Raw genomic sequence first — 18,310 nt, 5'->3', positions numbered from 1 at the left:
GTTCTCAGGTAAATCAACTTTAAGAAAAAAATGAAAAAATACACACGGAAATTTTTGCCCTGTAAGTCATTCAGATTCATCTAATCTCTAGAAAGCCTTCCTTCCACAGCAGGGGTGCACTACCTCACTTTAAGCCCACTGCCATACACCTCAGAGTATAAAATGCCTATGGAATCATCCAGAGATTCTGGAAAATAAACAATCCCAAATTGGTAACTACAATAGTCTTTGTAAGTTTACTAGTTCTTCTAGGTAATACTCACTAAGTCATGCTCTACAGGTGATGCAAGTGGGGGATGAGCCAGGTGAAAACCATATAAAAGATACCATATGGAGAAGGAATGAGCTCATTGTAAATTTTGATGAAAATGTTTTCCTTTACCCTCAATCTACAACATTATTTTGCCTCCTTCCATGATGCTGATATGCATGAAGAAGTATAAAATGTCCCAAGACTCTGCAAGCTAGACTGTTTCTCACAGTCCCTATATTATCCTGTACCATTAGGGAGGTTGACATCAATGAGGGAAAACAATTCTTCCTTTTAAATTCTACAACCATTTCAAATAATATTCTCACACATTCCAGGTTATTGAGGCTTGAAGTTAAGGATCCACCTGATGCAGCCACTTGCTTAAGGGTAGTCCTATGAATTATATAATTCTAATAAGCTTGCCTGCTCTACCTTATGAAAACAGTTTACTAAAATAGTGTTATGTAAATGACATGGGAGTGTCATGTAAATGTGGGATGGAATAAAAACCAAAGCTCAACACACAGTGTACTAGATATAGTAAAATAAGAGAATTAATGAAGCTTCTCAATTCCTTTTCAAAAATTTAAGCAGTAAATATATTTGGCTATATGAAAATACTTTTTAGGTACTTCAAGCATTACATGAGTTACCTAGTATTAATTGTAAAATTATAAAATGTCAAACCCCAGACCTTAGCAATCACAAACTGATTCTTTAATTTTATAGATTTTAAAACAGAAGCACCAAGACATGAAGTGACATGTCTTTTAAAAGTCACACAACACCAAGGCAGAAACAGAACTTGGTTCTTGTATTGTCTCAACTTATGCCATCATCTTCCTTTTAATTAATCATTAAGTCATTAAAATCATTCATATAAATGATACTTAACGATTTGGTTATATAGTAGAAACATCTATATTATTTCACTCTTACCATATGATATATTGAATACAAATATGGCAATAAATTTTAAGGGACTTGCTTAAGGACCACATTGTTTTATAACCATTCTAAAGCTATAATTCATTTTGCTTTAAATCTGATAGTTTATAACAAAAAAAATCACATCTGTTACATTTGTAAATTAATACAGTTCTGAAAAATGTATATTATTTTCTTTCTCAAAATTAGATATCTTTTAAGCACATGGTTATCTATTTTTCCCACTAAAAAGCACAAGAAAGAAAAAATTAAGGTTGCTATGCTTTGAAGCTTAAAATAATCTTCATTGTAAATTACCTTTAATGCTCGTCCTATTAGAATCACCATCCTACCATTACAAAATAATTTCTTCCTTATAAAGTCATTATTTTTAAATCTGAACTAAATATATAAGCTTTAATTTACTAAGGGGGTATCATCATAAAAGGTTATAAATTAAAGTAACATTTCATAAAAACTTATTGTATTGGTACTTCCATATGTTCTGCACTACATTTATTCTCGCTGAATCATAAATGTACTTCAAAAGAGTTAATTAATTGTTAAGGATGGCTCCACATGAAAGAGCCTCAAAATTAAAACAAAAGTTCTTTATCTTGTTCTCATAGATTACTAAAACAATTTTAAAATAGCTTTATAATTAAATTTTAAGCTATAAAATATTTGTATTCTCATTACTCTACATCATAAAAATAGTCTGAACAAATCTCACTGAGTTTAATTAATCCTTTGGGGCTATGATAAATCAAAAAGTGTATTCAGCATCTATTGAGAGCAAAAGCCTTCTTCTTTTACGTAAGGCAACCAAGCATACATAGGATGATCCAATTTAAAAAGAGAAATTGAATTCAATACTTTTTTCATTTAGAATATAAACAACATTTATACATATCATACATAGGAATGCTTCCTCAAATAGATTATGAATGAAAATGTAAAAAGCTAATAAAAGAAATCTAAAATTATCCTCAAGCTAAAATCTAGATTATTTTTTCTTATGTTTCATTCCCCTAATACTTCCCTCAGACATAAGAAGAAACATGAGAAAAGTGGAAAGTACTGCTTCTGGTTCCTTCTTTCTTCCATAAACCATCCACCAGGCTAATCTACAACATACAGAGTTCTATAATTGACAACAGTAAAACACTTTCAAGGAGTATTTTTCACTGTACTCAATTTACTGACTACAACTTTGCTCAGCATAAAGTGACCATGCATTAGAAACCAGAAAATATCTTCTCAAGCAAACTATAATCAGATGTCATTAGAGACTTCCACTTGTGGCCTAAATGGGGTAGCAAGAACAAGATTTCTCCAAGCTGCATGGAAAACAAATATGGGAAAAATATATGAAAGAAAAAAAACAGTTTTCAAGACACTGGACATGAGGCAAAAAAAGTACAAAGATAGCTAAAATATGGGAAGCAAACAAGGTAAGTTCTACAATTGCCCCAGGTTACTGCTCTGAGAGACTTTCCAAGCAACAGAGCAGTACAGAGGAGCTGAAGTTCAGCTTGGCAAACATCCTCAGATGAAGAGAACAACTGAGAACAAACATTCTGAGGAGGCCAACACAGGTGCATTTCATAGGCCAACTTACAGAGAAGAGAAAACTGCATAGAGGAAGAACCCCAGAGGTCTGTAGGGAATCCCTTCAAGTATTCAGCGAGTAATGATGAGTGAGCATGCAAGTGAGAAAATACCCCAGAGAGGGAAAAAAGTCATCTGAAGAGTTAAAGAAAATAGTGGATGCTTCCACCAGCAAGACTAGAAAAACTCTTAATTCTCGTGTAATAAATGTACACAAAAATGATTAAAATACTCAGGAAAGCCTTGCAACAGAAGAAGAAAATAATTAGTACTAAACTGAGCACCACACCAGAACAAATTAACAACTATAAAAGAAATATGCAGAAGTATTAATATGTTTCCATGGAACTTAACTGCATCACTAAACAAAGCTATAGAAGAGTTATAGAAATACAAAAATATCCAGACTCGACAAGTAAAATTTACAGTGTTTGGCATCTAAGATACAGGCATTTAAAGAGTCAAGAAGCACAGAGCATAACAAGAATAATCGATCAAACCAACCAAAAACTGACAGAGATGTTGAAATTAGCAGAAGAGGACATCAAAACAGTTATTACAGAGCATGTACTCTACATGTACAAAAACTTAAGTAGATCATAGAAAATATTTTTGCAAGTCCAAAATTGAAATTCTAGACATAAAAACAATGTCTGAGACCAAAAAATAAAAAAAAAAAACCACGAAATGGTATTAACAGCAGATGACATTGCACACACACACACACACACACACACACACACAAAGAGTAAACTCAAAAGCACAGCAATTAAACATACTTAAAATGAAAAGCAAAGAAAAAAAATTTGGTTTAATCAAAAGAACATAAGTGAGCTGTAGAACAACTTCAGGCAGCCTTATGTATGGGTAATGGGAGTTCTTGAAGGAAAAAGAAAGAAAAGCCCAATAAAAATATCTGAAGAAATGATGGCCAAAATTTTCCAAAACCCTACAAAAACTATAAACTCACAGATCCAAAAAGTTCAAAAAGGTTCAAAACACAAGAAACATGAAGAAAAATACACAAAGAAAATCATAATTTTCATATAACCAAGGATAAAAGAATTATCTTAAAAGCAATTAGACAGAGACATCTGGGAGGTGCAGTCAGTTTATCAACTGACTCTTGGTTTCAATTCAGGTCGTGATCTCAGGATGCTGAGATGGAACCCTGCAGTCAGCTCTGCAACTCAGCGCGGAGTCTGCTTAAGACTCTCTCTGCCCCTCCTATCCCACCCATGCTCATGCATGCTTTCTCTCTCTGACTCTAAAATAAATAAATAAATCTTTAAAAATGCAATCAGAAAAAAAGGACATATTATATACAGAAAGACAAAGATGAGAATGGTATAATCACATTTTTAATTGGAAACAGTGAAACAACATCTTTAAAAAACTGAAAAACAACCCTCAATGTAGAATTCTATACCTAGAAAAAAATGTTTAAGAAAAATAAGCAAAATTTTCAGCACAAAAAGTTGAAAGTATTCGTCAGCAGCAGACTCACACCACAATAAATATTGAAGGAAATATTTCAGGCAGATAAAATGTTACCATATAGAAATACAGATCTATGAGAAGAAATGAATAGTACCAGAAATGATAATGACACATTAATATGCAGTATTTCTCTTATTATTTAAAACTCCTTAAAAGATAAACTTTTTAAACAAAAAAGAGTAACAGCATCTTGTGGGATTATTTAAACTTTTTAAGCAAAAAAGAATAACAGCGTCTTGTGGGGTTATAAAATAAGTAAAAGTAAAATACATCACACTATAACATAAAATCCAAAGAGTAGAAATGGAAATGCATTATTGGAAGGTTCTTATACTTGGCAGGATATAAAATCAATGCACAGAAATAAGTGGTATTTCTATATGCTAACAATGAGACAGAAGAAAGAGAAATTAAGGAGTCAATCCCATTTACAATTGCACCCAAAACCATAAGATATCTAGGAATAAACCTTACCAAAGAGGCAAAAGATCTGTACTCAGAAAACTATAGAACACTTAAGAAAGAAATTGAGGAAGACACAAAGAAATGGAAAAACGTTCCATGCTCATGGATTGGAAGAACAAATGTTGTTAAAATGTCTATGCTACCTAGAGCAATCTATACAATCAATGCAATCTCTATCAAAATACCATCAACTTATTTCACAGAGTCGGAACAAATAATCCTAAAATTTGTATGGAACCAGAAAAGACCTCGAATACCAAAAGATTGTTGAAAAGGAAAACCAAAACTGGTGGCATCACAATTGTGGACTTCAAGCTCAATTACAAAGCTGTAATCATCAAAATAGTATGGTACTGGCACAAAAACAGACATATAAATCAGTGGAACAGAATAGAGAAGCCAGAAACGGACTCTCAACTCTGAAGTCAACTAATCTTCGACAAAATAGGTAGGAATATCCAATGGCAAAAAAGAAAGTCTCTTCAATAAATGGTGCTGGGAAAATTGGACAGCCATATGCAGAAGAATGAAACTGGACCATTTCCTTACACCATACACAAAAATAGACTCAAAATGGATGAAAGACCTAAATGTGAGACCTGAAACCATAAAAATCGTAGAGGGGAACACAGGCAGCAATCTTTTTGACCTTGGCTGCAGCAACTTCTTGCTGGACATGTCTCCAAAGGCAAGGAAAACAAGGGTAAAAATGAACTATTGGGACTTCATCAAGATAAAAAGCTTTTGCGGAGAAAAGGAAGCAGTTGACAAAACCAAAAGGCAAACTACAGAATGGGAAAAGATATTTGTAAATGACACATCAGATAAAGAGTGAATATCCAAAGTCTATAAAGAACTCATCAAACTCAACACCCAAAGAACAAATAATCCAGTCAAGAAATGGGCAGAAGACATGGACAAACATTTCTCCAAAGAAGACATACAAATGGCCAACAGACACATGAAAAAATGCTCAACATTACTTGGCATCAGGGAAAATATATCAAAACCACAATGAGATACCACCTCACACCAGTCAGAATGGCTAAAATTATTAAGTTAGGACGACAGATGTTGGCCAGGTTGCGGAGAAAGGGGAACCCTCGTACACTATTGGTGGGAATGTAAGCTGATGCACCCACTCTGGAAACAGTATGAGAGGTCCTCAAAAAGTCGAAAATAGAGCTACCCTATGACCCAGCAATTGCACTAGTAGGTATTTACCCCAAGATACAAATATAGTGATCTGAAGGGGCACCTGCACCCCAATGTTTATAGCAGCAATGTCCACTATAGCCAAACTATGGCAAGAGCCCAGATGTCCATGAACAGATGAATGGATAAAGAAGATGTGGTATAAATATACAATGGACTATTACTCAGCCATCAAAAAAATGAAATCTTGCCATTTGCAATGACGTGGATGGAACTAGAGGATCTTATGGTAAGCAAAATAAGTCAATCAGAGAAAGACAATTATCCTATGATCTCATTCATACGTGGAATTTAAGAAACAAAACAGAGAATCATAGGGGAAAAGAGGGAAAAAAAAACAAACAAGATGAAATCAGAGAGGGAAACCCACCATAAGAGACTCTTAATCATAGGAAACAAACTAAGGGTTGCTCAGTTTGGGGATAGGGTAACTGGGTGATGAACATTAAGGAGGACAAGTGACTAAATGAGCACGGGGAATTATATAAGACTAATGAATCACTGACCTCTACCTCTGAAATCAATAATATGTTATATTATTATATATAATGTCATATTAACTGAATTTAAATAATGTTTTTTTAAAAAGGAATATTCTTATACTACACGTAAAATGATATAGTATTGATTAAGGCTGATGATGATAATTTAAAGATGTATATCACAAATCCTGAAGCAATTAATAAAATGCCAAAACAAAGAACCAACAAAGCTATAAAACAGAGTCAACAAAGTTAATGAGTCAACAAAGGAGATAACCTGAATTATAACAAGTGCTTAAGTAATTCAAGAAGACTAAAAAAACCCAAAAATCAAAAAAAAAAAAATCAGATGGTACAAGTAGAAAAAAGCAAAATGATATAACCAAACAAACCATATCAAAAATTATATTAAATGTAAATTATCTAAGCACCCTAATTAAAAGGTAGAGATTGAGAGATTATGAGTTGAATAAGAAAGCAAGGCCCAATTATATGCTGCCCATAAGAAAAATACTTTAAATATGAAAACAAATTAGACTAAAGTAAAAGAAAACTGTAAACTATGTTAATATTCTCTATTAAAGAAAGAGTGGCTTTATTAAGATTTGACAAAGTGGATTTCAGAGCAAAGATTATTACCAGGAACAAAGGAAGTCATTAAGTGATTATAAAGGGGTCAATTAATTAATAGGACATAATAATCCTAAATGTTTATGCATTTAAAACAAAAATAAAAGATATAAAACAAAAGCAAAAATACAGAGAACTGCAAAAGGAAACAGACTAATTCAAATATAGTTGTATATTTCAATATCCCTCTCTTAATTGATAAAATAAGTAAGCAAAAGATCAAAAAGGATATACTAGACTTGAACTACTCTATTAACCAACTTGACTAAAAGGACATTTAAAAACACTTTACCAGGAAATTAAAGAATGTACATTCTTTTCAAGTACACACAGACATTTGCCAAAATAAACCATATTCTGGTCATAATATAAGTATGAATATGTTTCAAAGGATTCAAGGTATTCAGAGTATGCCTAGGACCACAACAGAATTAAATTAAAAATCATAAACATAGAGATCTCTGGAAACATACTTCTAAACTACTCATGGGTCAAAGAAGAAAAGGAAAACTTGAAAGTACTTTAAATTGAATGAAAATGAAAGACAATCTATCAGAATTTGGGGGATGTCATCAAAGAAATACTTAGGGGAAACTAACAGCACAAAATCCTATATTAGAAAAATAAGAGACATCTCAAAGCAAAGACCTCAGCTCCCACCTTAAGAAACCAGAAAAAGAGAAAATTAGCAGCAGAATTAAAGAAAATATAAATATCAAAGATGATATCAACAACTGAGAAAACTAATGAAACAAAAAACTAATTATTTGAGAAGATTGTTAAAACTGATAAATTTCTAGCCAAACTATGAAGGAAAAAAAAAAGAGAAAAGATACAAATTACCACCATCAGAAATGAAAGAGGTAGCATCACTACAGAATCTACAGATATTAAAGAATAATAATGGAATACTGTGAACAGGTTTATGCCAATAAATTTGACAATTTGTGAGGTTCTGGAGGAATTCCTTGAAAAACACGAAAGCTCATTCAAGAAAAAATAAATGACTTCAATAATTCTATGTCTATTTAAAAAATTGAAACTCTACTATAAAACCTTCCCAAAAAATAAAATAGCATGTCCAGATGGCTTCCCTGGTAAAATTTACAAAATATTAAAAAGAATACCAACCCCACTGAAACTTTTCTAAAACACTGAATAGAAGGAAATATTTCTCAATTCATTTTATCAGGCCAGCATTACTTGATACTCAAATCCAGGAAACACATTACAAGAAAAAGTTACAGACACTAATAACAGTCATGAAGCAAAAGTTGTAAACAAGACCTTAGTAAATCAAACCCATTATTACATAAAAGGGATAATCCATCACAAGTAGATGGGATTTGTCCCAAAAATATATAACTGGTTTAGCATTTCAAATCAACCAATGTAGTTCATTACTACATTAACAAGCAAAGAGAAAACATGATTAATTCAATAGATGAAGAAAAAGTATTTGACAATTTCCATCATATATCCCTGATATAAAAACAAATAAACAAACAAAACTCTCAGCAAATTAGGAATAGAAGGCATCTATGAAAAGCTGATAGCTAATGTAATACTTGATAGTGAAAGACTGAATGCTTCCTCCCTAAAAGCAAGAACAAAACAGGATGTGTGCTCTCACCACTTCTACTCAGAACTGTACTGGAGTTTCTTGCCAATGGAACTTGTCAAGGAAAAGAAAAATAATCAGGTAAACCAGGAGGAAACATTAGGGGAAAAAAATGGAAAAGTATTAATTCTAAGCAAAACAAAATGAGAAACAGGAAATAGTAAGAAAATGGAGGGAAATGAAATCACACAGGAGAACAAATCCCCATAATTATGTCTAAGTAATGTATATACAGACATCACCTTCTTATTTTAAAACAGCCTAAATAAAGAATTGAGTGATAAAATACGAGTGAGGAGATAAATGTAAATTCTAAAGAACTTACCCAGAAAAGTATACTTTAAAACTGTTTTTGCTTATTTCAACAAAGCATTCCTTGGGGAGCATTAACATAGTCCCTAAAGTGCATGGATAAACTACAAAAATCTAGTATAAGACATCTCCTTAAGATTTCTTCTTTAAATTCCACAGTCTAGTGTTTATTTCATTAATGTTAAAACAAAAATAAAGGGTAATGCAGTTTCAAAAGCTATAAAACTATAAAACACTTTTAGACTCTTCTGGCTGGGAAAAGCCTCTTTCAAAAGGAAAGAAAACAGGGGCCAAAGGATGAGAAAGATGTACAAAGTTATAAAATTATATATAGTAATGGAAAAAGCAGTGTCACTGTTCTAACATTAATCAGTTGTGTGACTTTAAAAATGACCTTTAATCTCCCTGAATCTGAGTTTTCTGCATCTGTAAAATAAAACAATTAGACCAATTAATCTCTAAATTATCTTCATCATCTTTGAAAGTCTAAGATCCTATGATTCTAAACAAAATCATTAGCTAAAGGACATAAACAATGAGACAAATCTCTCTTTAACTGAAAGGAAAAATTAAAAACTTTTACCTAACATGAAGACACTAAAGGATTTTTGTTCATTAGTTAACATGAATATTAATTTCAGTTGTCTGCTTTATTTTATTCACAATTAGCTTAGCTATATTATAAGCTTAACTATAATAGAATTATATGTAATTTTCATTCTGTACCTTGTTCGAACGTAATGACACTCGACCTCCACAACGAGCACAGAACTTTGTTTGGCAATATGAACAGTTATGGCCACATCCATCAGCAAATTTTGTTTTGTGGCAAATACCACAGGTTGGGGCATCACCCTTCTGTTCTTGCTGCTGTTGTGATTCTTCTCCCATCTTCTTCACCTGCTCCTTGTACATTTCAAATTGCTGATGAAGTTTTCTGCAGAGAAAACAGGAAAGAAAAAATTAGTTTCCTGATGGCCTCAAAAAAATATTAATTATAACCATCTATATATAATTTTAAATCAAAAAAGTTCTTAAAATGGGAATAAAGAATAAAAATTTAATTTTCTGGTTATAGAATAACATTCTACATGGCACACAAGAGTGTTGCAACTAGTTCTGTCCTTTAATATACATGTAATATGAGAGGCAATTAATACATGCTAATAGAGATATCTTTGAGTTATAACTGTAAAATTTCTACCATTTATATTTTCAGTTATATGCCCCAAAATATTTAAAATATTATTTTTCAAAGGTTTAGCTTCAGAAATAGACTGAGCACATTTGACTTACACAGTGTAACCAAAACCTATGAACTTCAAATCATCAAGACAACTCTCAATTGGAGTGATCTTAAGAATCCAAACAGAGTGGAAAACACTGGATGAGTGCTCTAATTGTTTAAATCTATTCAACAGTCTGGTTATTAGTTGGCTTTAAAAACATTATGAAATGTTAGGAGACTAGCAAAGAAGGCTGTGCAAATAAAAGTAAGGCCAATTTTTATCTTAAAAACAAAACGAAAAAATGAGAAAAAGAGATGTCTAGAAATACATATTATTTACTCTTTTTAAAAAAAATTATTTCTTTATGATAGTCACACAGAGAGAGAGAGAGAGAGGCAGAGACATAGGCAGAGGGAGAAGCAGGCTCCATGCACCGGGAGCCCGACATGGGATTCGATCCTGCGTCTCCAGGATCGCGCCTGGGCCAAAGGCAGGCGCTAAACCGCTGCGCCACCCAGGGATCCCTATTTACTCTTTAAAAATAAATAGTGATAGGGGATCCCTGGGTGGCTCAGCGGTATAGCGCCTGCCTTCGGCCCAGGGCATGATCCTGGAGTCCCAGGATCGAGTCCCACAACGGGCTCCCTCCATGGAGCCTGCTTCTCCCTCTGCCTGTGTCTCTGCCTCTCTCTCTCTCTCTCTGTCTCTCATGAATAAATAAATAAAATCTTTAAAAATAATAATAATAAATAAATAGTGATAAAATTTCTCACCTCCATTATCTTCATAAAGGAAAATTTAAAATGTTTTAAAACTACAATTAACTCTACTTAGGACTTACAAAGCTGCAAATAATGTCACTGTCAATCTAAAAATGACAAAAAGCTAACTACTAATCTACAAAATCATAACTTTTCCTGAGCCCATCAGAGAGTTATGGATATAAGGCAAACAAATAATTTGAACTTCAAAGAGCAGCAAGCCCCTCCAAAGAACAATTAAATACACTGTTTCACCTTTGGCAGAGCAGGAGAGAAGGAGAAAAAGAAGCCATCTTACAAGCTGGTAAGAGGAAATCAGTTAAAATTTCAACAGACTGTAAAAGGTCAAGTGTGGGCCAACATAACAGTTTGGAATAGCTAGGGGCCCAGACTCAAGGAAAGTTCACTTTCACTCATAAGCACTTCCTGCAAGCCTCTACTGGTTACTTCTGAAGAAGACTGGGAGTAGGGCATAAGAACAAATAACTCTTTGGGGGTACACAAGTGCAAGTGTAAAAGAGGTACCTAGTGGCTGCTGGGCTACAGGCACAATTCCCCAGACTATCTCTCCTTAAAAAGCCAAAGCTATAAGCCACAGAGAGAAGGAAACTGTCATCCCCAGGAGAGAGGCAAAGATCCACTGCAACTAAGGAAAAGGTTAAAGGAAAAAATCCTCTACCTACAAAAAAAGGACAGGAAACCATCTTCAGCCAACATCCAATGCTCAAATCAAAGGTCTTGCATAACAAGGGGAGGGATGGAAACTCCTGTTCTAAACCTATTATAAATATAAGACAGATTTACTTCAATGGGGAGATGGGCCTAAGAACACTGAGCAAACTTCATTCATAAGGCCCAGATGGACAGGTCTTCAAAGCCTTCATCTTCAAAGATGAAGGGCAGGAAAACATAACCAAACACCCTGCCCCTGTCAAAAACCTAGAATCAAGAAATATGTATCAAGGGCAGCCCCGGTGGCTCAGCAGTTTAGCGCCACCTTCGACCCAGGGCATGATCCTGGAGTCCCAGGATCGAGTCCCACGCCGGGCTCCCTGCATGGAGCCTGCTTCTCCCTCTGCCTGTGTCTCTGCCTCTCTCTCCTTCTGTGTCTCTCATGAATAAATAAATAAAATCTTAAAAAAAAAAAAAGGAAGAAATACGTATCAAGAGTCTACTTCTGGGGAAGAGGCAGGAGCATATGGAGTGATGGTCCCTGTGGAATAAACAGATGGAATTGGCTGAAAGGGTAGCAAAACACTGAAAAAAATTTCTGATACTCCTGCATACATCCTAAACACAATGCAGCAGTAGCCCACTGGAGGAATTTGGAGAAATTTAAAGATTATGAGGCACTAAAGATAATGATGGCAACAATAAAATCCAAACCTATCTGAACTTCTGACCTGATGACGATTTAATTCCCAACACTAACAATCTGACACTAACACTATTATGCCCACTTTAAGGCATAAATATAATTCAAAACCATGAAACCCAGGGAAAAATAGCAAGGAATAAACAACCCATTGTCAAGAGATAAAATAATTAATATAATTAGATTTAGAGATGACAAGGATGATGGAATTACCAGGATTATCAGACTTAAAAATGATTATAATTATGTATTATATATAGTTATATATAATTACGTATCATAATTATTAAGATAAAAAATTTATATAAAAAGGGGGACAACAGGCATGAACATGGGATGTTCATAGAATAGGATACTGAAGCAGAAAGATGGAAAGCATAAGAGTCACATGAAAATACTGGAAATAGAAAACATGGCATCAGAGATGAAGAATTTCTTTGATGGGCTCATGGACAGGCTTGAAAAAATAAAGGAAAATATCAGTAAACTTGAAATAAGTCAATGAAAAATATCCAAAGAAAAAAAGAGTTGGAGAAGGAAAGGAAAAAACAAACAGAGCATCCAAAGAGCTAAATTGATCTAATATAAAACTGGAGTCCCAGAAGAAGGAGAAAAATATTTGAAAGGATAATGACCATGACTTTTCCAAAATTAATGAAGACCACTAAATCACAGACACATATACCTCAAAGAATCCTTTGTAGGACACACCTAGATTCATCATAGTCAAACTGCTAAAAACCAAAGAAAACTATGAAAGCAGCCAGAGAAAATGACACATTATATATAGAGAACCAATGATAAAAGTTACAGAAGATCATCTTTCAGAAACCATGGAAGCTAGAAGACTTTGGAGTAGCATCCATACAAAGTACTGACAGAAAAAAATCTGTCAACCCAAGATCCCATATGCAGTGGAATTATGCTTCAAAAAATAAAGGTAAAATAAAGACTTTTCAAGAAAAGACAGGTTGAAAGAATTTATTGTCAGAAGACATTAACCAAAGGAATTTAAAATAAGTTCTTTAGGCAGAAAGACTATGATATTCCTTGAAAGTATCATATAGAACCTGGAAAATATAAAAATAAATGCTAATATTAAAAATAAAAAAGTCTCAAATCAATTTCCAAAAAAAGAAGAGAAAGTTAAACCCAAAGAAAGTATAAAAAGAAATTTTTTAAATTATAGAAGAAATCAATGAAACCAAATGCTGTTTCTTAAAAAAAAAAAATCAATAAAATTAATAAACCTCTAGTCAAAATGATCAAGAGGAGAAAAAAGGGAAGATAAAAATTACCTAGAGTAAGAATGATAGAAGGAAACATCACTACAGACTCCACAGTTAATCAAATAAAATGCAAAAGATTACAAGAGAAAACTATGGACAATTCCTTGCCCATAAATTCTATAACTTACATGAGAAATAGACTATAATAAAACAAACTACTTCCTTCAAAGACTAAAACCAGCTCACCTCACTTAAGAAGAAACAGATGGCCTGACAAGTCCCATATGTATTAAATAAACTTAATTCCTAGTTTAAAACCTTTAAAAATAAAACTTCCGTTCTCATCGGCTTTATTAATGACTTCCACCAAACATTTAAGGAAGAAATAATGCCAATTTACATAATCTCTTCCAGAAATAGGAAATAAGGGAAAACTTCCTAACTGATTTCCTAAGGCCAGCATTACTATGATACCAAAACCATATAAAAATATAACAGAAAATTATAGACTAATATTCCTTATGGGAAGTAGAAAAATCCTCAACACAACATTATCAAATCCAAAAATATGTTAAAGAATAATACATCACAAACAGGTGTACCAGGTTTATCCTGGGAATGCAAGGTTGATGCCACATTCTAAATTCAAGCAATATTAGTCACCATATTAACAGACTAAAGGGAACAAAACATATGATTATATCAAAAGATACTAAGAAAGCACTTGACTCAGCAAACTAGAAACAAATAGAAACTTCCTGAATGCAATAAGGCTATCTACAAAAAAGTCTACAGCTAACATCATATTGTATTGTGAAAAATTTAATGCTTTCACCAGGAACAAAGCAAGGCGTTCTCTCTCACTACTCCTAATCAACATTGGACTGGAAATCCGAGCCAGTACATTAAAACAATAAAAAGCATAGAGATTGGGAAGGGGGAGAAAAAAATTGTGTGCAGATGTCATAATGGTCTATATATAAAATCCTAAAGAAACTTCAAAAAATCTCCTATAATAAATGTGATTTGGCAAGGTCACAAGCCACAAACTAAGTATATTCCCAAAACTTGTATTTTAAAATACTAGCATTGCATAATTGGAAATCAAAATTTTAAAAAGTAGTCTGCAATGACATTAAAAAACAAAAGAAGGAAAACAGGTATAAATTGAACAAAATACATATAGGCTTTTTATGGTGAAAACTATAAATTGCTGGAAAAAAAGAATCAAAGGAGATCTAAGTAACAGGAGAAATATGTTATATTCATCAATAAGAAAACACTATATTGGGACGCCTGGGGAGCTCAATGGTTGAGCATCTGCCTTTGGCTGATGATCCCGGAATCTTGGGGTCAAGTCCCACATCGGGCTCTCTGCATGGAGCCTGCTTCTCCCTATGCCTATGTCTCTACCTCTCTCTGTCTGTGTCTCTCGTGAATAAATAAATAAAATCTTAAAAAAAAAAAACACTATATTGTCAAGATATCAATTCTCTTCAAATTGATCTCTCAATTCAATGTTCTCTCAATCAAAAACTCAGTATGATTTTCCTTTTTTTTTTTTTTTTTTTTTTGAAGAAATTGACAAGGTAGGGGGCACCTGAGTGACTCAGTGGTTGAGCATATGCCTTTGGCTCAGGTCATGATCCTGGGGTCCTGAGATCGAGTGCCACATTAGGCTCCTTGCAGGGAGCCTGCTTCCCCCTTTGCCTATGTCTCTGCCTCTCTCTGTGTCTCTCATGAATAAATGAACAAAATTAAAAAAAAAAATTGACAAGCTAACTCTAAAATTTATATAGAAAAGCAAAATTCCTACAATAGGCAAAATATTTTGAAAAACAAGTTTGCAGGACTCATACCACCTGATTTCAAGACTTACTATAAAAGCTACAGAATTAATCAAGTCAATACAGTATTAGCAAAGGACAAACACATACACCAGTGGAATAGAATAGAGTCCAAAATAGTCTAATACTTAAATGGTCATTAATTTTTTTCTAAAAAAAAAAAAAGGTATCAAAGCAATTTAATGGAAAAAGAATAATATTAAAAAAAAAAAAAGAAAAAGAATAATCTTTAAAGCAATGAGAAATTCAAATGCAAAAAAAGTAATTGGAAACTCATGTGTTAAAAAATGAACCTCAACTCATACTTTACACTTTATACAAAAATTAATGCAACATATTACATAACTGCAATCAACAGGTTACAGAACTAAATATAATGACTCAAACTATAAAACTTCTAGAAAAAAACACTGAGGCAAGTTGTGGCCCTGAGTTAAACAAAGACTTCTAAGATAGGCTAGGCAAATATTTCCTCAATTGGATGTAAAAAATGTTAACCAGAAAGCAGCCATAGGCAACATGTTAAATGAATGTGTGTGGCTGTGTTCCAACAAAACATTATTTATAAATATGAAATTTTAATTTCATGTAATTTTTATAGTCACCAAATGTTATCTTTAAAAAACTTTTTTCTATGATTTTAAAATATGAAAACTGTACTTAACTCATCACCTACACAAGAACAGCCAGTAGGCTATATTTTGGCCTGTAGACCATAGTTTGCCCACTTCTATATCATATGAGTTCATTTATATGACATTCTAGAAAAGGCAAAGTTATAAGAACAAAAAATCAGGCCACTGGTCACTGGGGATTGCAGCAGAGCAAGGGAATTTATTACAAATGGGCACAAGGAACTTTTTGGGGTGAAGGAAATGTTCTATGCCTCGCTTATGGTAGTAGACATACAAGAGTCTGTTTTTTTCAGAATTCGCTAATTCCTCACAGGAGTGAATTTTACCGTAAATAAATTACATCTCAAAAACTTTAACTTTAAAAAAAGTTAGTTTCAAAGTGCTAACCTAAAGTCAGTAGGTAAATTAAAAATAGAACTCAATGAATGAGTCCATTATATCTACATACACATAGTTCCTTTTTCACACCTTATATCAATACATTTAAATAGCTCTGCCAGTTTTATTAACTTTTCCTGTAACTTCAGGTAACACAATGTTTTTTGCCCTGATTATCTCCCAACAAAAGTGAAGTTCTGCTAAAACAAAACAAGCACCACTACAGGAGGGCAAATCCATAAAATGTGTACCAGATGGCCATGAGTTTAGGTGGACCATTGGATGAGCTCTGCATCAGAGCTTCTCCCATCATTTAGAATTATCTTCCCATGTGTGAGATATACTGTACATTTCTAATAATAACTGTTGATAAACTTAAAATCTCTGAATGGCTGAACCCGGCTGGGAGAAAGAAAAGGCAGGAAGAGGCAGGTTTGGTTTCAGTTCTAGAAGCACTGGAGTACTGGGCAAATTACCAGGGACAATGAAACAGAAAAGCAGTCTACTTATGTGAACTAAGCTGAAATACAGTGTCTTAAGGGAAGTGGAAGCCCCATTTCACACATGAGGAGAAGGCCCATCATATTAGTAGCAAAGTTAGTAATTATGTATCCCGAGGAACTATTGAAAGAACTATTTGAAACCCTCTTACAGAGAACTGTAGAAATCTCAGAGACTGTAGCATTAAGGCTGCAGGATGGGATCCAGTGGTCCCAACTGTGGGGAGAAGAGAGATAGAAGAAGATGCAATCCAGGAAGAACATGATGACAGTAATGTGAGGTAACAAGAGAAGATTTAGAGAGATTTTGTGTATGCATCCTTCTACTCCTATAAAATGAGAAACTACGATACATAGAAGTGGTGGTGTACAGGGGCACTTGTGTGGCTCAGTTGGTTTAAGTGTCTGACTCTTGGTTTCAGCTCAGGTCCTGATCTCCTTGTCATAGACTGAGCCCCCACATGGGGCTCTGCATTCAGTGCAGGGTCTGCTTCGGATTCTCTCTCCTTCTCCTCCTGCTTTCTCTCTTTCTCTCTCTCTTCTCTCTCTCTCTCTCTTTCTCTCTCTCCAATGAATAAATAAAATCTTAAAAAGAAAAAAGTAATGGTGTACATGCAGACTCAGGAGCTAAACAGGAGATTCAGATTCCTTGGCAAAAGGAGCATATCTCCCCTTCCCATTTATAAATAAACAAAACTCTACCTCTGCTTCCTCACCCCATTCTTCAACCAATCTAATCTAGTTTCAAGTCTATTTACTAATTCTCAAAAAGTTCATCAATGGTCTCCCTGTACCTAAAATTAGAGAACAAAATTTTTGCTCCTTATCTCAATGAGTTCTCAATAATATTTGAAATTACGTTCAACTATATTCACCGCCCCCTTGGCTTTCACAATGTTCTCCTCATTTTCCTGTATCTGTGTCTTTCATTTTCTTAGGAAAGGAGACTTTGAAGGTCAAGACTCAGGTCCTCGTCTCTTTTCATTCTATAGCATCTTCTTGGGCAGTCTTATCCCATATCCAAGGCTTCAATTTCTACCTACACATACATTAATTATGAATGTAAATGCTCAGCTCAGACTTTTCTGACCTTTAAAATTCAATTGCCTATTCTACATGTCTATTTCGAAGTCTCAATGCCACCTGAAATTCAGTATGTATAAAACTGAAATCATAATTTTCCTAGACAAACCAGATTCCCTCACAAGTGTTCCCTATTTCAGTAAATGGTGCTAACCATTCAATTATATGGCCTGAATCTAGATTTGTTCTGGGACTATCTCTCTCCCTCACATGCATAACATACCTATCACTAAATCCTTTCAAATTTACTTTCTACA

The 18,310-nt window shown here is 33.7% G+C and overlaps 1 protein-coding gene across 38 annotated transcripts in view; it reads right to left on the bottom strand.

The window, feature by feature from the left end:
* RIMS2 (regulating synaptic membrane exocytosis 2) overlaps positions 1 to 18,310 on the bottom strand; it is a 581,405-nt gene that overhangs the window by 462,758 nt on the left and 100,337 nt on the right. For all 38 annotated transcript variants that reach the window (XM_072774146.1, XM_072774140.1, XM_072774145.1 and 35 more), the window contains one exon: positions 9,743 to 9,953. In XM_072774146.1, coding sequence (XP_072630247.1) covers positions 9,743 to 9,953 — 211 coding nt within the window. The remainder of the gene's footprint in view (positions 1 to 9,742; positions 9,954 to 18,310) is intronic.

Source organism: Canis lupus, chromosome 14, assembly GCF_048164855.1.
Source record: "Canis lupus baileyi chromosome 14, mCanLup2.hap1, whole genome shotgun sequence".
NCBI lineage: Eukaryota > Metazoa > Chordata > Mammalia > Carnivora > Canidae > Canis > Canis lupus.
This window is presented reverse-complemented; position numbering and strand designations above follow the sequence as displayed.